Genomic DNA, 22,319 nt, shown 5'->3' on the forward strand with positions numbered 1-22,319 from the left:
AACATTTCAAACAAAGTGAAACACTACATCAATAGCAATACAACTGCTCAAAGGCGACCAAACCTAAATACAATAGAACAATATATCAGGAGCAGAAGTTCTTTGGAAAGTTGTGCAACATTATAGGACGAGTAACATTAACTCGACCTGCACTGAAGCTCCGCCCAGTATACCCTGTAGGGTCAGATACACAGTATAAATATGTCTGACAGAGAGCTTCAAAAGCACACGACAAGCAAACTCAACTTTGTGACAATGGGTGATTACAGTGAAGCGAAGGATGCTACTCAGGAGATTCGGCAGATTTGTACTAAGGTGAGCTTCTGATTGATGTTTTTCCTGATGATCTTTTGGACTCTGCATTAACATCCAATCTGATTTCATTCACACACAGGTGAAGCCTGAAGTGGAGAAAAAGACTGGGAAGAAATTTACGATGTTCACAGCCACTCTCTACAAAGAACTGAATGTGACTGGATTCATCTACCTTATTCAGGTAATGGAAGTGATTTATATTTCTTTGGAAGGAAAATTAAGAAAGCTCACATAATACTGATACAGACTGAACAAAAGTTGAAATCAAGGTGACTCTGTACAAACTCTTCCCTGCAGGTCAAGGAGGGAGGGGGCACTGCCATTCATCTGAAAGTTTACCAGAACCTGTCAAAGGACATCATGCTGCTGGGTCTGGAGGACGGCCACAGCGAAGGAGAGGAAATCATACCTTTCTGATGTGACGGCACGGCCTGATTCAAACGCTCACTGCCTCCATGCGCTGCAGCGTCATCACATCAGTCGCTGTCTCTTCATCCTGTAGTGATTTACATGGAAATATTCATTTACAATCATGTTGATGGCAGTGATGCTTTTTCTCAATATCTGAATCCAAAAAGTAAAAAAGAAACATTGGAAAGAGGTTGAATGTTTCTTTTTATTTTAAATTGGAAAAATAAAAACTGCATCAGAAAATGAGAGTTCTTGTGTTTCTTGTCAATGGTGAAGTCAGAACTGTTGTAGGCCGTGTGAGCACACAGCAACACATAAAGGGAGGATCTCTGACTAAATATTTTTTTTTTTTTTTTTTTTTTTTTTAAAGATTTGTTTTGGGCCTTTTTTGCCTTTAATGATAGAGGGAGGAAGGTGGACAGAGTCGGAAAGGGGGGAGAAAGTGGGGAGAGACATGCGGGAAATGGGCCACAGGCCGGACGCGAACCCGGGCCGCCCGCACGCGAGGACTGAGCCTCAATACGTGGGGTCGCGCGCACTGCCGCTGCGCCACCGGCGACCCCAATATTTGTTTTAAAGAAGTGAATGGTTAAAATTATTTAACTTCTAAAAGTTAAAAAAACCCATGAAGACAGCCTTCATTTCAGCCATTAACAGGCGAGCATTAGTCGATTCAGAACAAAGTCAGAGCATGGCAGGCAGCCTGGTCTTGTGAGTTTTGATCTCCCAGGTTCACATTTTGGTCTGAAAAGGATGTTACATTTAGGTTAGAGTTAATCAAAAGTATTATTTATCCCTGAGTGAAAATGTGTCTGTTTGTGGTGTAAAAGGACGAGTCAGAGAATCACCAAAAATGTGAGGTTACTTCACCTGGCTGTCAAAGTGTTGGATCAACTAACAACCAGATGATGTGAAAGTCCAACTCTGATTAACGGGGCCAGGGCGGCAGTAGCTCAGTCTGTTGAAACTTAGGTTTAGAAACCTGGAATTTGTTCTGGTAGCTGGAGAGGTGTCAGATGGGTACTGCTGAGGTGCTCTTGAGCAAAGCACCAATTTCCTACCCACTACCTCAGAAGGGCTCACTGTGAGCAGCCCCATCACTCTGATCTCTTCTCTCCATTAGAGCATGTCCATATGACCCTGGTTGTGTTTATGCCAGGCTCTGTGTGTGAAGCATCAATAACAGATCCTGACATTGATATTGATCATGATAAAATCCCTCAGTGGACTTATAATTCTTCTTCTTCTAAATGCTTGTTAGAAAAACAACACTGATTTCGTCAAAGACTTCAAATTTACACAAAACAGATTAGTTGTCTTTATTTCTGTGCTTCATCTTAACATATTGAAACCCTCCAGTATCAATACATTAAAGAACATTTCAAACAAAATAAAATCAATAGACTGGTATAGTGATGACATATTTTTGTAGGCCAACCCTAAAGAAATGGCGCAAGGAGTTCCTACGAAAATATGCCTATGGGATTTTTGGTTTGGATTTTGGATCATTGCAGAAAATAAGCTCTGTGTCAAACACATGTTTCTGATGTGTAGCTGTTTTGTTCAGCTGGATAATCTTTACAGATGAACATCATTTATATGAAGTTTGAAGAGTTTATGCAGCCGAGAGAAGTAAAAAGCTAACGTTATGCTACAAGCTAACGACACCGCGGTCGGTTTATGATGACGTTCATCGATCTAATCAGCGGGTTAGCTAGTGAAACCGTAGCTTAATGAGTTGTTTATCGACCTAATATTTGCAAGAGCACAGACATGACTAGAGTGATGACGTTTAATGTCTCCATGACAACCACTGTATAGTTTCAGTTAGCTACTTGTTAGCAACAGCCGTTTAAAGTTTGTGTAAAAACTTTAAAATTCACAAGTGAAGAAGAAGAAGAAGAAGAAGAAGAAGAATCACCTTTCACCTTTCTTTAACTCTTAGAAAGTTAGAGGATTTTAATCGTTCACTTCTTTAAAACAAATATTTAGTCAGAGATCCTCCCATCATGTGTTGCTGTGTGCTCACGCGGCCTCCAACAGTTCTGACTTCACCATTGACAAGAAACACAAGAACTCTCATTTTCTGATGCAGTTTTTATTTTTCCAATTTAAAATAAAAAGAAACATTCAACCTCTTTCCAATGTTTCTTTTTTACTTTTTGGATTCAGATATTGAGAAAAAGCATCACTGCCATCAACATGATTGTAAATGAATATTTCCATGTAAATCACTACAGGATGAAGAGACAGCGACTGATGTGATGACGCTGCAGCGCATGGAGGCAGTGAGCGTTTGAATCAGGCCGTGCCGTCACATCAGAAAGGTATGATTTTATCTCCTTCGCTGTGGTCCCCCTGCACCTCCAGCAGCACGATGGCCTTTGACTGGCTCTTGTAAACTTTCACATGAACGGCACTGCCCCCTCCCACCTTGACCTGCAGGGAAGAGTTTGTACAGAGTCACCTTGATTTCAACTTTTGTTCAGTCTGTATCAGTATTATGTGAGCGTTCTTAATTTTCCTTCCAAAGAAATATAAATAACTTCCATTACCTGAATAAGGTAGATGAATCCAGTCACATCCAGTTCTCTGTAGCGAGAGGCTATGAACACCGTATAGTTCTCCCCAGTCTTTTCCTCCACTTTAGGCTGCACCTGTGTGTGAATGAAATCAGATTGGATGTTAATGCAGAGTCCAAAAGATCCTCAGGAAAAACATCAATCAGAAGCTCACCTCAGCAGAAATATGCTGAATCTCTGCAGTAGCAATCTTCTCTTCACTGTAATCACCCATTGTCACAAAGTTGAGTTTGCTTGTCGTGTGCTTTTGAAGCTCTCTGTCAGACATATTTATACTGTGTATCTGACCCTACAGGGTATACTGGGCGGAGCTTCAGTGCATGTTGGGTGAGTAACTTTTAGCATTAAAACTAACACGTGCACTTCTTAATCCTCACAATGTTAAAACATCACCTGATGTCAACTTAAAAAAGTAAGATTGCTTTCCAGCGAAATGTGTCACAACAAGAAAACAGTTTATGGCATTTCATCAGTCTGAATCACTTTGACCTGATGCCAGCCGTTTTCACTGGAACTTATTTCCATTAAAATGTAATTTAAGACCTGTTGACAGATGATGATATATTAACAACCTGAAGATAAAGAAAGGAGCATTTCCTGAGAAGCATTTAAAGATGTTGATTAAAATGAGTTAAAGCCTCCTGTGAACTTTCTCTAACTGGTGTTGAAACAAATGATAATTGACAATTTCAGACTTCACAGTTGAATCATAAAATAAAATATTTATTTGAATTAGCTTTAAAAAAAAAATCCTCCTCAGTCCCAATCCCCGGTCCCCCCATAACCATATGCACTGTATGTCCTGTTGTCCCACATGTATCTCCCTGTGTTCACCCTCTGTCGGCGCGCTGCCCTTAAAACTGTATACTGGTGAAAAAGAATTTCCCCTCAGGGACAATAACATAAAAAGTCTAAAAGTCTAAAAGTCATGTATTCATGGTGAAGTTTTAGATTTATTGAGTTTGCTTTGATTCTCCATATAAATGACTCTTATTGAAAACGGACTCAGCTTCACTCACTGACGGTGTGAATATCTATAAACTGTCACAGTTTCTCATGTGACAATTGGCTAAAAGGGTTCACTTAGCAAAGAAGTTTTAGAGACCACTGTTTGAAGTCACAACTTGTCTTAAAGGAGATGGTGGGGGGTCTTTAGACTGGACCAGTTGAGATCCACTGTTCCAGGCTGTATTAATGTGGCTTCTATCTATCTATCTATCTATCTATCTATCTATCTATCTATCTATCTATCTATCTATCTATCTATCTATCTATCTATCTATCTATCTTTCCTCTGTCATGATGCTTTTGATGTATTGTGTAAAGCACTTTGAATTGCCTTGTTGTTTAAATGTGCTATACAAATAAACTTGCCTTGCCTTAGATTTACCCAGAATTTTCCCGCATGAAAGCAAATGTGTGCACTTCTTAATCCTCACAATGTTAAACATTATCTGATGTCAACTTAAAAAAGTAAGATTTCTTTTCCAGCGAAATGTGTCGCAACAAGATAACAGTTTATGGCATTTCATCAGTCTGAATCACTTTGACCTGATGCCAGCCGTTTACATTGGAACTTGTGTAATCTCAAAATGTGAACTCACTTTGGTCACTTTGGTTCAGGCGACGACAACACCTAAAGATTATTTCAAATTTGTTATATGAAAGTCTGTGAAAATAATAAAAACATGTATTTCTTTGTTCTTTTATTGCAATGGAAGTATACCGTTATCACAACACATTTCTCTTCAGAATGCATCTTAACATTTCTTTTTTTTTTTTTTGGATATACTGTTTAAACTATTTTAAATAAAGAACAAAAACACAAAACAGTAAAAGAATAATATAAGTAAAAAAAAGAAAGGAACAAAAAGTAATAAATAATCAGAATAATGTGTTTGTGTGTTTCTATTGTTAAAAAAACATAATTTAAGTCTTTGTTGATGTTTCCTTGTTGATATCCAAAACGTTTTCTACCTGTCGACGTGTATTTACCTAAAAAATAATCAAAGTAATAACTCTTATATTTAGTAATAAAATAATATTCTTAGATAAAATTATTTCCATTAAAATGTAATTTAAGACCTGTTGACAGATGATGATATATTAACAACCTGAAGATAAAGAAAGTAGCAGACGTCATTTCCTGAGAAGCATTTAAAGATGTTGATTAAAATGAATTAAAGCCTCCTGTGAACTTTCTCTAACTGGTGTTGAAACAAATGATAATTGACAATTTCAGACTTCACAGTTGAATCATAAAATAAAATATTTATTTGAATTAGCTTTAAAAAAAAAAATCCACCTCAGTCCCAATCCCCGGTCCCCCCATAACCATATGCACTGTATGTCCTGTTGTCCCACATGTATCTCCCTGTGTTCACCCTCTGTCGGCGCGCTGCCCTTAAAACTGTATACTGGTGAAAAAGAATTTCCCCTCGGGGACAATAACATAAAAAGTCTAAAAGTCTAAAAGTCATGTATTCATGGTGAAGTTTTAGATTTATTGAGTTTGCTTTGATTCTCCATATAAATGACTCTTATTGAAAACGGACTCAGCTTCACTCACTGACGGTGTGAATATCTATAAACTGTCACAGTTTCTCATGTGACAATTGGCTAAAAGGGTTCACTTAGCAAAGAAGTTTTAGAGACCACTGTTTGAAGTCACAACTTGTCTTAAAGGAGATGGTGGGGGGTCTTTAGACTGGACCAGTTGAGATCCACTGTTCCAGGATGTATTAATGTGGCTAAAACTCTGATTAACGGGGCCAGGGCGGCAGTAGCTCAGTCTGTTGAAACTTAGGTTTAGAATCCTGGAAATTGTTCTGGTAGCTGGAGAGGTGTCAGATGGGTACTGCTGAGGTGCTCTTGAGCAAAGCACCAATTTCCTACCCACTAGCTCAGAAGGGCTCACTGTGAGCAGCCCCATCACTCTGATCTCTTCTCTCCATTAGAGCATGTCCATATGACCCTGGTTGTGTTTATGCCAGGCTCTGTGTGTGAAGCATCAATAACAGATCCTAACATTGATATTGATCATGATAAAATCCCTCAGTGGACTTATAATTATTCTTCTTCTAAATGCTTGTTAGAAAAACAACACTGATTTCGTCAAAGACTTCAAATTTACACAAAACAGATTAGTTGTCTTTATTGCTGTGCTTCATCTTAACATATTGAAACCCTCCAGTATCAATACATTAAAGAACATTTCAAACACAATAAAATCAATAGACTGGTATAGTGATGACATATTTTTGTAGGCCAACCCTAAAGAAATGGCGCAAGGGGTTCCTACGAAAATTTGCCTATGAGATTTTTGGTTTGGATTTTGGATCATTGCAGAAAATAAGCTCTGTGTCAAACACATGTTTCTGATGTGTAGCTGTTTTGTTCAGCTGGATAATCTTTACAGATGAACATCATTTATATTAAGTTTGAAGAGTTTATACAGCCGAGAGAAGTAAGAAGCTAACGTTATGCTACAAGCTAACGCCACACGGTCGGTTTATTATGACGTCATGACCGTTATGCTTCATCGATCTAATCAGCGGGTTAGCTAGTGAAACCGTAGCTTAATGAGTTGTTTATCGACCTAATATTTGCAAGAGCACAGACATGACTAGAGTGATGACGTTTAATGTCTCCATGACAACCACTGTATAGTTTCAGTTAGCTACTTGTTAGCAACAGCCGTTTAAAGTTTGTGTAAAAAATGTAAAATTCAGAAGTGAAGAAGAAGAAGAAGAAGAAGAATCACCTTTCACCTTTCTTTAACTCTTAGAAAGTTAGAGGATTTTAATCGTTCACTTCTTTTAAAAATATTTAGTCAGAGATCCTCCCATCATGTGCTCACACGGCCTACAACAGTTCTGACTTCACCATTGACAAGAAACACAAGAACTCTCATTTTCTGATGCAGTTTTTATTTTTCCAATTTAAAATAAAAAGAAACATTCAACCTCTTTCCAATGTTTCTTTTTTACTTTTTGGATTCAGATATTGAGAAAAAGCATCACTGCCATCAACATGATTGTAAATGAATATTTCCATGTAAATCACTACAGGATGAAGAGACAACGACTGATGTGATGACGCTGCAGCGCATGGAGGCAGTGAGCGTTTGAATCAGGCCGTGCCGTCACATCAGAAAGGTGTGATGACATCATGTTCGTTGTGGCCCTCCTGCAGACCCAGCAATATGGGGAAGTCCTTTGACTTGCTCTGGTAAACTTTCAGATGAATGGCATCGCCTTCTCCCACCTTAACCTGCAGGGAAGAGTTTGTACAGAGTCACCTTGATTTCAACTTTTGTTCAGTCTGTATCAGTATTATGTGAGCGTTCTTAAGTTTCCTTCCAAAGAAATATAAATAACTTCCATTACCTTAATAAGGTAGATGAATCCAGTCACATCCAGTTCTCTGTAGAGAGTGGCTATGAACACCGTATATTTCTTCCCAGTCTTTTCCTCCACTTCATACTTCAGCTGTGTGTGAATGAAATCAGATTGGATGTTAATGCAGAGTCCAAAAGATCATCAGGAAAAACATCAATCAGAAGCTCACCTGATTACAAATCTGCTGAATATCTGCAGTAGCAATCGTCGTGCCATTGTAATCACACATTGTCACAAAGTTGAGTTTGCTTGCCGTGTGCTTTTGAAGCTCTCTGTCAGACATATTTATACTGTGTATCTGACCCTACAGGGTATACTGGGCGGCGCTTCAGTGCATGTTGGGTGAGTAACTTTTAGCATTAAAACTAATGCGTGCACTTCTTTATCCTCACAATGTTAAAACATTACCTGATGTCAACTTAAAAAAGTAAGATTGCTTTCCAGCGAAATGTGTCACAACAAGAAAACAGTTTATGGCATTTCATCAGTCTGAATCACTTTGACCTGATGCCAGCCGTTTTCACTGGAACTTATTTCCATTAAAATGTAATTTAATTAAGACCTGTTGACAGATGATGATATATTAACAACCTGAAGATAAAGAAAGGAGCATTTCCTGAGAAGCATTTAAAGATGTTGATTAAAATGAGTTAAAGCCTCCTGTGAACTTTCTCTAACTGGTGTTGAAACAAATGATAATTGACAATTTCAGACTTCACAGTTGAATCATAAAATAAAATATTTATTTGAATTAGCTTAAAAAAAAAATCCACCTCAGTCCCAATCCCCGGTCCCCCCATAACCATATGCACTGTATGTCCTGTTGTCCCACATGTATCTCCCTGTGTTCACCCTCTGTCGGCGCGCTGCCCTTAAAACTGTATACTGGTGAAAAAGAATTTCCCCTCGGTGACAATAAAATAAAAAGCCTAAAAGTCTAAAAGTCATGTATTCATGGTGAAGTTTTAGATTTATTGAGTTTGCTTTGATTCTCCATATAAATGACTCTTATTGAAAACGGACTCAGCTTCACTCACTGACGGTGTGAATATCTATTAATTGGCTAAAAGGGCTCACTTAGCAAAGAAGTTTTAGAGACCACTGTTTGAAGTCACAACTTGTCTTAAAGGAGATGGTGGGGGGTCTTTAGACTGGACCAGTTGAGATCCACTGTTCCAGGATGTATTAATGTGGCTTCTATCTATCTATCTATCTATCTATCTATCTATCTATCTATCTATCTATCTATCTATCTATCTATCTATCTATCTATCTATCTATCTTTCCTCTGTCATGATGCTTTTGATGTCTTGTGTAAAGCACTTTGAATTGCCTTGTTGTTTAAATGTGCTATACAAATAAACTTGCCTTGCCTTAGATTTACCCAGAATTTTCCCGCATGAAATCAAATGCGTGCACTTCTTCATCCTCACAATGTTAAAAATCACCTGATGTCAACTTAAAAAAGTAAGATTACTTTCCTGCGAAATGTGTCGCAACAAGAAAACAGTTTATGGCATTTCATCAGTCTTAATATCACTTTGACCTGATGCCAGCCGTTTTCATTGGAACTTGTGTAATCTCAAAATGTGAACTGCATGTCACTTTAATTCAGTTGACAACTAAAGTTTTAAAGTCGTGACATAAAAGTCTGTGACAATTAAAAATAAAAATGTATTTGTTCTTTTATTGCAATAAAAGTATACAGTTATCATTCACAACATTTTTCTCTTCAGAATGCGTCCTAACATTTCTTTTTTTTTCCCGCTTAAATATCTAACTTTTTTTTTGCATGCACTGTTTATTAAACTATTTCAAATAAAGAACAAAACCACAAAAGCAACAAAAGAACAATCTAATTAAAAATAGAAAAGAACAAAAAAGTAATAAATAATCATTATAATAAATGATTGTGTTTCTATTGTTAGAAATAACATCATTTAAGTCTATGTAACCTGTCTCGGGTACGGGCAGGAAAAAGGGAGGAGGTCCCAAGAGCAGAAAAAAAATATATATTTATTTTAATGAAAAAGGCAAAAACACAAATTTACTATTCAAAAACTTAACAAGAAAATAAAAAATAAAAAACACAGGGAGGCACAAGAAGAAGTCACTGGGAAATGTAGACGTCCAACATCAGATAGGAACCAAAAAACCGACAACACGAGGGGAGGAAGACAGAGACTAAATAGACATAATCAGACACAGGTGAGACTAATGAGACAGGTGAGGACAATCATGGTAATCAAGACTCAGGGAAACAAAACCAGAACTATATCAGAAAACTCAGGAAAACACACCAAACCAAACCATGACATCGATGTTTCCATGTCCTCTTCACCTGCTTCATGGCCGTCTCTCTTACGGTAATAACTCTTGTGTCTAGAAAGAAAATACTATCCTGAGATTATTTTCCTCAAGATTTAATTTAACTAAGTCCTGTTGACAAATGCCGATATATTAACAAACTTAAAATAAAGAACGGAGCAGACATCATTGTGTGTAGTTTGCTTGAGTTTCTTTATAACCTCGTGTGTTTTACAGATGATGGCGGCCCATCTGAGCCGAGACAGAGCCGTTAAAGCTCAGACAAATCTCAGGATGTGGCAAGAAAAAGGGGAAAGACAAGAGATGACCTGGTCCTCATCAAACGGCTCAGGAGGCAGCAGACCAAAGTAAGTCACTGTTTAAAAGACAGCCCAGCTGTCCTTTATGTCCATGTCGGTCCCTCTGCAGCTGACAGACTCACTTAGTCACAGCCAGCTCTGAGGATCATCCTGCAGCTGTCAAATCATGTCATCAGGCTTTTCTGGATTTGGCACGTAACTTACAGTATACTGATTTGTATCTGGTTAGCTAGCTAGCAAGCCTGCTAACTAGTAGCTAGGTATAGCCATCCAGCAAATGATCTGTATTAATGTGTTGTTAGTTTGACATCCACTCACACTTGTATTAGTGCACTTACATTTTTAAAGATGAATAATCTTATTTTCAAACTTACATTAACGACAATAATAAAAAGTCTGGCATTGAAGTTCACACAAAAACAGAGAGTATAGTTTTCTGTTGCTGAAGAAGATAAACTTTTAAAGCCCTGAATTCTCAGCACATATCAAACTGGGTTGTTTGTCTGAAGGGTTGAGTTGAATTTCTTTGTTCCACTCAGTTGAAGTTTCATTCTCTCAAAGCGAGCAGCGATGACGGAGACTCTCGACTCTGTCTCAGATTGGTTCTTGCGATTCGGCTTTCTGTCCGAGTGAGAAGCCTTTGTGTTGTCGTGTGTCTTTGTCCCCCTGGATGACCTCGTCGTGTCTCCGTATCACAGATGACAACACGGCAATGACGCTCCACAGCTGATGTCACCACTGAGTAAAAGATTGAATCTACACTTCCTCCTTTCATTAAAGCTAAATGTTTCTCATTCTAACCAGCTCAGATTTTGGGGGGGAGAAATCCCAGTGATTTAAACTGGCGCCTTTTGAAGCTGTCATGTCATTTCAAACCGATGCACTGCTGATTTTCCGAGCCGTTTTATTGTCTTGGAAAATTCCCATTGTTTGAACTAATAGGATCAACTGCAAGATGTGAATGGTTTCTTTTCCCACAGTGCGTCCTCACAGCGACACTTTTGGCTGGTAAACAACCCGATGCAAATGTCTCCGTGGTCGAAAGCCAACGATTCCATCAACGTTTGGCAGGGGACGCCGCTCGGAGCATAATGCTATCATTTGTTTAGCATCTCAACAATATCAGGCTGTCTTGTTTCAAACCGAGGATCCAGAGGAGAAAGACTGCTGCTGTAAATAACTAACTGAGCAAACATGAGATTTTAGATGTCAGGAGCTACTTTGAAGATGCATCTCTTAAAAGAGTGGAAAAAAAAAAGTAAATCAACTTAAAGGAGAGCTAACAGAAAAAATACAGACTAAAAGAAGAGCAGCTCCTCACTGATTCATTTTGTTCTGTAAAAGAAGAAGAGAACGTGCATGAAGTTATAACAAAGTATAATTTAACAAAGTCACAAGCCCCTGAATTCAGATTTTTCATTTTTTTTATTTTTTTCAATGATTCATTTTGTGTGCGCCTTCAAAAAAACAAACAAATTGCCTAACTGAGAGTATCTGGTTGTTTTTCCAGTCATGAGATGGTTCCCCTGTTTCGAGTCTTTACATCCACTTTCAGAGAATCATCCTCGGAGGAGAGAACGGAAACTCACTGTGTCATTTGAAGCATTACGGGGTAAAACAGGGGTCACTGCGAATCTCTGCAGCCTGCTGAAAACTTTCTCAACCGTCTCCATCACATAAAAATGTCACTTTGACATACAGTAACTGTGTTCAAATATTTCTACTTTTTACATTTTTTTTTTCATTTATAAAAATTGATTTTTATTGGAATTAGAGTCTCATTTGTGGGAAAGTATTTATTTCATTTACAACGTTACAGTTATTCGTTTTTTCCTTCACTCTTCTCACGACTGATTAGCACCTGTGAAATAATTTGAGCTATTTTCTCTCAAGGACGGTCTTTTGAATTTCACACAACACGCGGCTGTGGCAGAGCTTCAAGTCATTCACTGAGCTTCACATTCACAAGTCTCACTGACGTGTCTTACAGGACCCGAGACCTGCACGTGTTCCTGTTCGACTTAAAGAGAGAAAGCGTCTCTTGGTTGAACAGTGTGTGATTGATTCAGTGCGTTTCAAGTGGTGATGCAGTAGGCTGCTAGAAATATGTCTTTTTGAAGGTCTCATCTCAGAACTGAAAGCGTTTTTACTCAGCCTTGTTTTGGTCTCAGACTGCGGCGGACTCCACATCATCACTGAGATTAGAAGGAAAACGCCTCTTTCTTTAAGAACAAATAACCTAAATTCATCAACCTCCCTGTCTCGGCCTCGGAGCACGCTGGTGTCGTGGTGTGTTTTGGTCTCGGTTGGTGCGGTCTTAGTTTCCTGAAACATGCTGCCTGTCTAAAACAGGACAGTTTTAGACTGCTCAGTTTGGTAGCAGCTTCAAGAGAATGAATGAAAACATCCATCAGTGTCGTTGTTGACGCATCGCTGAAAGCTTCCCACATTTTAACACATTCATGAGCTTGGCATGGACTGAAACATATTGTTTCTTCGTTTAAAAAAAAAAAAAAAAACTTGCTAATATTTTCATATTTCAAGCCTAAAAACATTTCACAGCTTTTTACTGAGAGTGCTGGCGAGTCTTTTTTTTTTTTTTTTTTTTTTTTTTTCTTCAAGCAGGTGTGAAGTGTGGTAACAAGCACCCGGCCAAACGTCTGCTGTTGTTTTCATTGATTCCAGAAAATAAAATAAAAACATCTGCAGCAGCTGTGACTTGTAAATAGCATGCTTCTGTGTTTACTGTAAAATAAGTGGAGGGAGAAGTAAAGGTTGCAGGCGCAAGTTTTGTATAAGAGGCTCGAAAAGGTCAGCTGAGTCGCTGATGTGCCGTCTCCTTATTTAATTGGAGCCTTTCATGATTTTAGTGTAGAGAGAACAGAAGACTCATCAGGTCTCTCCGGCTCGATCCAATTATTTGGATTTGGACTGCAGTCCCATTTTTAAATGCTACATGTCTGAGTTCAATTTTGCTCCTTCAAGTTTCAAAACCAGAGAAATGTTGGCAGTAATCTGCTCTGTGAAGCTGTGGGCGTGCTGCTCGTTAAATATGATGAGACAACGCCGACTAACGTGGAAAGATACGCCTCTCTCAACTGTCAAAAACTGCGTTTAGACTCTTTAGATTTGGACGTCTTTTAATTTCTTCGTTTGAGAACAGTGACGGTAGAGATGAGTGCAGATAAGGGGCGTACATGTTGGAGGACTTCTGCTGTAGGGGTCCAGAAATGTCTTTTCAAAGTGTTTAAAAAGAAATCAATGGATGCTGATTTCAGTCAAGACCCAATCTGTCTATGATTTGGGCTCGTCTGCAGTTTGCTCTGTCCTCAGAAATCCTGAAATATTTCAGATTCATTAATGAACCACAAGGGGACATTTGTTTGCAGGAGGAGCAAACAGAAGACAAAAAAAAACAAAAAACACAAGGACATCCTCACCTTAAAATCTTGATTAGGACAAAAATCCCCCCCAATATATATATATATATATATATATATATATATATATATATATATATAAACAACGTAAAAGGTCACAATAAAGTCAGTCAAGAGCTGAAGATGTGCAGTTAACGTGCAAACAAAACAAAAAAAAAGAGACCTGCAGTCTTTTAGTTTTTTCTCACATGAGCGCTAAAACAAGTTTCAATCTGAGGGTAAAAAGGAAAAACTCCCCGTGAAGAAGATTTGAGTCCTGAGGAGAGCCGGTCTGCTCAAACCTCCCTCTTCACCGTGAGTTTGAGCCATATTTAATTTATTCATTAAACGTTTTTAGATATTTATTGGACTCTGTAGTCACACGAGGTGAACGCTGAACACACCCAACCTCATCTTCTTCACAGTTGTTGGCCGGTGGATCAAATATAAAGTCTGTGCAGCACACATACATGTGCGTCCTTTACAGGCTTCGTCAGGTCATCGTGCTATTTCTGTGTATGGTGAAGAATTTATGTATAAAAACTGCACAACATAATCTCCTCTCTGTCTTCTTCTGCACGTCCTCGTCTGTCTGACAAAGAGCTCTACGGCAGGAAACTATCACAGTCTAAATACACTTTTTTAAAAATCTGCAGTTCAGACTTTAAAACTGAGTCAACCGACACACCGACCTCTGTTTTATTTAGTGTCGTTCACGCTTCCTCCTCTCATTCCTGAGAGCAGGAATGACTTTAAATCGGATCATTTCATTGGTGGACTTTTCAGCTGCAGACGTCTTCGATATTTAGAGGTCAATATTTAAATTTCATGAGTGAAAAGAGCACATTCGTGTTGGCTCTGGTTGTACTGGGGAGCTCCAACATGGCACAGCGCTTCTCATGGTTCATGACTCACATTATTGATATGGCTGTTGAGGCAAACCTCCCTCACGCCCTCTACTGCTGGTGTGAGGAACTGCCCTCCTGTCAAACACATTTTTGTCTGAACTAAAGTGATATTTTTACACTTCTATCCATGCGCTGGATGCATCATGTTAAATTGTTCAATCTCAACTCAAGTGTCCCTTTCTGAAGGTGTTTTTTAAAGATAGCCTGCATCAGATGTCTGAGGCTATACTGCCCATGTTTTATGTTGAAGAAAACAAAAAGCCCTCAGCAGTATGAGGCTGGAAAAAGGTTCACAATGACCTGTAACTTCAAAGAAAAAAAAAACTAACATAAACAGAACTTTGAACCACATTATCATCCTTTCTGTCCTTCAAGTTTGAAATTTGAAGATCTTCATTATTTTGAAGATTTACTCTTTTAAAAGTAAAATAAAACCGTGAAAGGATTCATCCAAACAACCTTTTGAGTGAATCATCCAAAAGGCTGTCTTTCAGTCTGCTCTGTTGAGCAGGCAGGTATGAGGCTCATTTGAAAGTATTGGGCTTGATGGATGTGCTGTTTTTGTGTTCTGCCATCATGACTCATCGTCATGGTAACAACAGGTCTGACTCAGGTTAGAGCTAAAGAGTAAATCATCTGAGGAGGGGAGGGGGGAAAAAAGAGCAGCAGGGTCCAGAGCAGCTCATTAGTCAAACAGAGATGATGCAGGGACTCGCTGACTGACTGACGCTGAGAAAATAAAGAGACATGAACACCTCCGATGGCGTCTTTGTGATTTCATATTCTGTCATTTACACCGATGCAGACTCTGCGAAAGCAATCCTCCCACTTCATCTGAAACCAACACTCCTTTTTCTATCATATCTTATCAGCCCTGATTTGATCTGCACACATTTGTTGTGGTTGTGTTATCTTTCACATCCTAAAGTTAAAGATTAGAGTCTAAACTAGCACATAAATTAAAGCCTTCAGGGCGCCATACGGCCTGTGGTAGCGTTATATTTGCAGAGGCTGTGGTTCCCTCATGAGCAGACCGGGTTCGAGCCCTATTCCAATGGCGGCAATGTTGCTGTGATGTCACACTCAGGATGGGAAGCCCACATGTTGTTATTGTGTCTGACTGTTGTGATCCAGGTTTAGGTCAAGTTAACACTGGAAATCTGAGCAGCTGTTTTCATTTTACACCTTCCAGATCAATGAAATACGAAAGAAACACAACATATTATGACATTTAATAACCCGTTAGCTTAACATTTACATTTGAGAAATAAAGATGTGGTTCAGAGGCTGCATGCTGGTGCAGTGATTAGGGCTGTTGTCTAATCACTCCACCACCAAGGAGGTTCCTGGTTCGGATCTCTGTGAGGAGTTTGCAAGTTCTCTCCAGACAATCCGGCGTCTTCCCACAATTCAAAAAAACATGCTCGTAGGTGTGAGTGTGGCTGGTTGTCTGTCTCTATATGTGATTGACGGACGATCATAGCTCTCGCCCAACGACGGCTGGGATCGGCTCTGACCTTGGAAAATGGATGGATGCAATTTAAAAGGCATTTTTAATTCTGATCTGAAAACACATTTCTATAATCCTGTGGTAAACTTGAAGTTTAAAAGTTCAGCTAAAAGTAAAATATACGAGCAAACTTTCCAATCGTATTAAAAATGAACTGAAATAAAACAAAAAAGGCGAAAAGAATTTAAAATGGAAGCTCCTGAATTTCCCCATTAGGGATCAATAAAGTAATATCCTATCCTAACCTATAAAAAATAAATAAATAAAAAACTACTGAGTTTGATTTAATTAAGATTAGTCCACATATAAATGGGGCTTTTGTTCAGAAGGAAAGAATATCTATTTTTTAATGCGACTTCCTTGACCAGATGTTATCCGAGGATTAAGTAGAAAAATGTTCCCTCTGTGGCCGACGATTCAACACAACTTTATTTATAACGCACCTTTCATACATGAAACATGAAGCCCAAAGTGCTTCACAGGAGAAAAGATGATTGAACTGAACTGAACGAGTTCTGCAGGTTTCAGCAGCAGCACGCAGGTAATCTGATGTGTGAGCTGTCCGTGGTGCTGAAATGTTCCGTCACCATGGAGAGCTCAGTGAAGTCACACGGGCAGGATCTGCTGCAGGATCATTTTTTGCTCTTCTTTTACCAAATTGGATTCTGTCTCGATGCCTCGACTCAATTTCCCTTCACGCCGGCAGACTCGGGGGGATAACATCTGGGTCGCCGGAGGCAGGGGTTGCCATGGAAACCTCAGGTGGCTTCAGGTCATTAGCGGAGAAACCAAGTATTAAACAATGCTCACGACAGTGTAATGATGCCCGGGATTTTAAAAGGTGACATAATGACAGTTATTAGTGTTCATAAAGGCTAAGTGGAAGACACGGCCAATCAAATCCTTCGCCATCATCATCATCATGAGCATCATCTTCATCATCACAACATCATCATCATCAAAACAGCCATCATTCATCCTCCTCATCATCTTCATCATAATCATCACGTCATAATTGTAAAAACCTTCACCACCATCGCCATCTTCATCATCATCGTCAAAGCCGTCACCATCTTCATCATCATCATTGCCATCTTCATCATCATCATTGTAAAAACCTTAACTACCATCGTCATCTTCATCATCTTTGTTGTCATCATCAGAGCCTTCAGCGGCAGCTCATGATGATCATCTTCCTCACCGTCAAGTCATCATCATCATCACCATCATCATCATAAATATGATGCTCCTCATCATCACCACAGAAGAAGAAGAGGAGCTAACATGTTGACTCGTCCTGATTGACACGAAGGCTCATAAACAACCGAAGCGCCACGTGTGTTGAACCCTTCGAGGACAAACGGCCCACCAGATAACATCGGCGTCCACTCTCAGGTTACACGGCACCTCATCAGATCCAGATGGTTATCCCCCAAACAGATCTCTCAGCAGGACTCGCAGTCCCAGCCCGAGGAGACTTGTTTTGCTGCCAGTGAGGGGATGACAATCATGTTAACACGCCGCTATAAAAAAAAACTATGTAAAATTAAGAATCATTAAAGATTTAAAAACATTGATGTCTATTGCATAGTGACAAAAAAAATTACCTTTGGTTAATTCTAAAGCAACACAAAAAGTGTTAACACCGAAAGAGTCACTTTAAGTCATAAAATCACAAAAAGTTCCATAAAGATTAAAGAGGATGACGTTAAGTTCGTAAAGGTTGTTTATGTGGCCTTGTTTGAAAAGTGTATCGCAGTGGGAATAGAACAAGAGGAGAGAAAAGAAGATATTTTTTTTACTTAGTACGACATCGTAGGAGAAAAAAAAAACTCAACCTGACTGATTAAAATGAGAGAAGAAGTCGAGTTTCATCCAATCAGGCCAGATATAAAAAAAAAAAAAAAAGAAATGGAAAAACTTCTGGAATTAAGGAAAGGAAAAAGAAAGGACCAAAACAATTAAAAAACATGGCTGCCGCTTGTTTAGCTCACTAATAACAGCAGGACCAAAACTATTTCTCTACTTCTTTATTCGGCACTTTGGGATGAACAAACCTTTCAAGATCGCCACACAGGAAATGATTATCGGGGGTTACACTTCCTCTTTCCTTCTAGCAACACCTTGATGCTAGAAATTGTTGTTCTCAGTGACATTTCTCAACAAGCATGTCTTGTTCCCTCTTAGTCTTCTTAGTGCAGCAGAGGCAAGCAGCATGCTGCATAGTGCAGCATCACTGTAAAAGGATCGTACACTGAACACTTGATGGACTTGGATTTTTTTAACGCCTCACTGTTCTGACAAAGGGATCTCCACTTTCATGTCCAACAATTACTACTTTTAGGTTTGAAGTGTCAACAGACACAACCATTGTTGACGCAGCCCTGTCGCTGACCTCGTCATGGGAACGGCCTTTATCAGTCCGTGTTTGGATCCATAAATGGGGTCTGGGGGCCCCCTGAGGGGAGTCGCCTGAAATCTCAGGATGGGTGTGACGTGTGAGGTTCTCGGGTCTGATCTGAGGGTTGCAAAATGATATCTGCACATGCACATATTAAAAAAAAAAGCAAACTGTACTGGGAAAAGGGGGGGGGGGGGGGAGAGACTGGGAACCACTGCTCTGGCTTTGCTTGTACTTCCCACAAATATTTTCAGACAGATAGTTTGTATTTCAATCTTCAATTCTGTAGTCATCCTTGGTTTTTTGGAGAGGGGGGTGTTGTTGCATTTTGTGATTTACTGGTTTGAATTTTGCCGAACACTCTGTTAAAGTTTATTATTTAATCCTCCTGAGTTCCTGCCATTGCTTGGTCTGTCAGAGCACGTTGTAAACACGTGTTTTTAAAGGTGCTGTGTGTTTTCTTATGCTGAGCTTTAAAACCTGTCTGATTGCTACTGTGTGCACGAGGCTGTCTGTTCCCTCGGATGTATCGGTGAGATCAGAATGGTGACGTTGTCTCTGAAGGCAGGGAGCAGACGCAGAGATTCATCCATCCTTCATTCAAGAGAAGAAGAGGAGATCACATGAGATCGCATCTTTCACACCAATATGTAACTTTTCTTTAATAGTAGAAATAAAGATGGAGCCACAGGTGGAAAACCAAAGTCAGCCTTTTAACAACAACACATTGAGGCTGTCGGGTAAGCAGGTAGTACTGGGGATGGGTGTGGATAACTTTGTCTCTCTCCTGATATTCGGAGTTATCTTCATCCTCGGGGTGCTCGGGAACACGTTGGTCATCACGGTGCTCGCGCGCAGCAAACCGGGACAACCGAGAAGCACCACCAATATCTTCATCCTGAACCTGAGCGTGGCGGACCTGTCCTACCTCCTCTTCTGCGTCCCCTTCCAGTCCACCATCTACATGCTGCCCACATGGGTGCTGGGAGCCTTCATCTGCAAGTTCATCCACTACTTCTTCACCGTGTCCATGCTGGTCAGCATCTTCACGCTGTCCGCGATGTCCGTGGACCGGTACGTGGCCATTGTGCACGCCAGGAAATCCTCCTCGATCCGGGTGAGGGGGCACGCGCTGCTCGGCGTGGTCTTGATCTGGATCCTGTCCCTGGTGATGGCAGCTCCGGTTGCGCACTACCAGAGCATCGTGGAGAGGCAGGACAACAACACGTTCTGCTGGGAGGTCTGGCCGGACCACCAGAGGAAAGTCTACGTGATGTGCACCTTTGTGTTCGGATACCTCGTGCCCCTCTGTCTGATTTCTATCTGCTATGCAAAGGTGGGTGAGCGTGGATCAGCGTGAATAAATGCGCGTAAATCCACAGATTAAACGGGTCATTTTCATCTCTTACGCACAACAAGTTTAGCCAAGGTGCTAAAAGTCTCATTTTCTTTAGTTACTGCATAAATGGCAACTGTTCAGCCCCTGTGCTTTGTAAAAATCTAAGTCAAACAGAAAAAAAAAAACCATCTTTGGAAATCTAGATTGACAGTTTTGTCTTCATGCCTTTCATTTTAATCTTCACTTCATGTGTCATTCGTTTAATTTTTGCAGGTTTTAAAACATCTGCACAAAAAGCTGAAGAATATGTCCAAAAAATCTGAGCTCTCCAAAAAGAAGGTTGGTGAGAGATGTTTTATTTCATATCTGGCATGTTTGTGTTGCTTGAACCACAAATGCACAAGTCACACGGAGAAACACTGGATTGATGCGTTTGATAGAAAAAAAAATAACATTGAACGTGTATAATGATAACTAAGACATCTTTTAATATCAGAAATGTCATGGTTAAAGATTCTCAGGTGAGACATTCTGCAGATTTTCTTTGAACAGAGTTAAATATCTCGACTCCTGTCTGCATAAAATATATCTGATGGTGTTACTCTGGATTCTGTTTTTTAATTTAATCCCCCCTCCCCAAGAATAAGTGGAGACAATAATTTGAGGATGATTTTGTTGCAGCCTTACATTCAGTTCTGAATGTGCAGTAAAAAAGCAAAGACTGTATATAAGAGGTGGACGTAGCTGCAGTGTGCATGTAGTGACGCCAGTCCTGACGCTGTATTCATTCTTATGGCCTGCAGGGGGCGGTGTGGTCACACTGGTCACTAGAGGAAGACTGTTTGAATATAACCAAATGTGGTTTATCCTGTGATTAATAAGATGCCACCAAAGGAGAGGCGCCCTCAAGTCATGAAAATTAATGTGAACATTGTTGTCTTATATCATTTGTAAATCAAAGATGTGGGGAAGGCCAACATCTTTCTTTTGTCACTTCATGGCTACAGAGCTCCTGTACTAACAGTTTAGCAGATTTTTAATTATTATGAAAATAAATTATAGTCTGCACTCATTTTTCTTTAAGCACAGTCGTGGATAGGGGTGATAGTCGCGGCACTAAAATGTGTTGCGTCTGTAATTCATCAGACTTTTTTGCCATCGAAGAAACTTGAACAACTGATCTGCCTCGCTTGAAGCCAGTTAGTAAATACTGGTCGACTGAAGCCGACGCACAAGTGCAACAAACTGCAGTACCTTTAGTGTCCACTTGAGGCTGGCTGCAAAATGCATAATTACAGGCAAGGCTGGGTTGGCACATTGTTGTTAGTTAGGAGGTTAAAAAAACCCACCAACACTTCTCTGTTACTAGGCAGAGACGGCATTTCCTGCTATGACTGGCTTCAGATCTGTCCTTCAGAAACCAATGAGTGACAACATGAGTCTACGTCCATGTTTCATACAGTCTTTTTGTTGATACCAGTGAAGCTTCTTCTTCTGGCCTTTGGAAAGAATGCAGGTTTAAGATTCATTGGCGTCATTGGGATTTCATCCATGATTTATAGAGTCTATGAAATACATCCTGGCTTCTCTCTTGCTCCCTCATTCAAACCCCCAGACAAAAGCTCAAGCTGTCCAACCAGCTGCTCACAAACATAAAGTTGGTCATGTCCAGTTCTTATTTACAGTCTTTGCTGAAAAGTCTGGTTCCCTCGTCTTATTCACACTGTGCTCTGCAGACAGCTCAGACCGTCCTGGTGGTGGTGGTGGTCTTCTGCCTGTCCTGGCTGCCTCACCACATCGTCCACCTGTGGGTGGAGTTTGGGTCTTTCCCCCTGAACCAGGCGTCTTTCGTGTTGAGGATGTTGGCTCACTGTCTGGCCTACAGCAACTCCTCCGTCAACCCGATTATCTACGCCTTCCTGTCGGAGAACTTCAGGAACTCCTACAAGCAGGTTTTCTGGTGTCACGTACCCAGTAAGTGTCCTGTGAACGACACCAGAGACCTCCGCAGCCGGGTGGAGACGGCACAGTCGACGAACATCAGTGTGAACTACAAAGTGCACGACGCAGATCACTAAAATGCTTCGATGCTGCAGAGCATCAACATTCAGGATCTCAAGGCCGATACCTCGATATCTTAGAGCTCAGATTTTTGAGAATCAACGAAATCAGAGGACATTTATTGTATATCACAGTGTGACAATGGTGAATACATTCTGCCACTAACCATTTGTACAGAGATCCATGAAACTCTAAACACCTATGGTGCCAACACCTTTCATAAATGGGTCACTGCAGGTCAAACGTAGACAGCTGTGTGAGGTTTATGAGCACCACATCACACAGCACAACAGGCAGCAGGATTACATTCACACAAGTTGCAGGTAAGAATCACAGGAGGGGAAAA

General features: G+C 40.0%; 3 protein-coding genes and 1 long non-coding RNA gene across 6 annotated transcripts; 3 read left to right on the top strand and 1 right to left on the bottom strand.

The window, feature by feature from the left end:
- Nucleotides 1–240: 240 nt before the first annotated feature.
- On the top strand, nt 241–972 carry LOC306839771 (cystatin-A-like). The gene is made up of 3 exons (XM_079368655.1): nt 241–315; nt 395–496; nt 613–972. Exons 1-3 carry the CDS (start codon nt 256–258, stop codon nt 730–732), a joined length of 282 nt encoding a protein of 93 aa, XP_079224781.1. The 5' UTR covers nt 241–255; the 3' UTR covers nt 733–972.
- A 2,064-nt stretch (nt 973–3,036) lies between these two features.
- Nucleotides 3,037–7,784, bottom strand: LOC306839055 (cystatin-A-like). 2 transcript variants are annotated; one of them, XM_079367530.1, is made up of 3 exons: nt 3,463–3,536; nt 3,282–3,383; nt 3,037–3,165 (listed from the first exon to the last, which is right to left on the bottom strand). In XM_079367530.1, exons 1-3 carry the CDS (start codon nt 3,520–3,522, stop codon nt 3,046–3,048), a joined length of 282 nt encoding a protein of 93 aa, XP_079223656.1. In that variant the 5' UTR covers nt 3,523–3,536; the 3' UTR covers nt 3,037–3,045. The 2 variants fall into 2 exon arrangements, 1 of the variants encoding a protein (XP_079223656.1); XR_013781149.1 differs by lacking the exons at nt 3,282–3,383; nt 3,463–3,536 and adding an exon at nt 7,697–7,784.
- Nucleotides 7,785–9,963: 2,179 nt separating this feature from the next.
- Nucleotides 9,964–11,640, top strand: LOC306839209. Its single transcript, XR_013781168.1, has 3 exons — nt 9,964–10,074; nt 10,253–10,383; nt 11,316–11,640. It is a non-coding gene; the product is annotated as an uncharacterized lncRNA (long non-coding RNA).
- Nucleotides 11,641–19,104: 7,464 nt separating this feature from the next.
- On the top strand, nt 19,105–22,081 carry galr1a (galanin receptor 1a). 2 transcript variants are annotated; one of them, XM_079367760.1, is made up of 3 exons: nt 19,105–19,909; nt 20,186–20,251; nt 21,649–22,081. In XM_079367760.1, the coding sequence occupies exons 1-3, from the start codon at nt 19,253–19,255 to the stop codon at nt 21,988–21,990; spliced, it is 1,065 nt and encodes a 354-aa protein (XP_079223886.1). In that variant the 5' UTR covers nt 19,105–19,252; the 3' UTR covers nt 21,991–22,081. The 2 variants fall into 2 exon arrangements, with proteins under 2 accessions (XP_079223886.1, XP_079223887.1); XM_079367761.1 differs by having other exon boundaries at nt 20,186–20,255; nt 21,649–21,984.
- The last annotated feature ends 238 nt before the right edge of the window (nt 22,082–22,319 follow it).

This window comes from Symphodus melops, assembly GCF_947650265.1.
Source record: "Symphodus melops genome assembly, chromosome: 18".
Taxonomy (NCBI): Eukaryota; Metazoa; Chordata; class Actinopteri; order Labriformes; family Labridae; genus Symphodus; species Symphodus melops.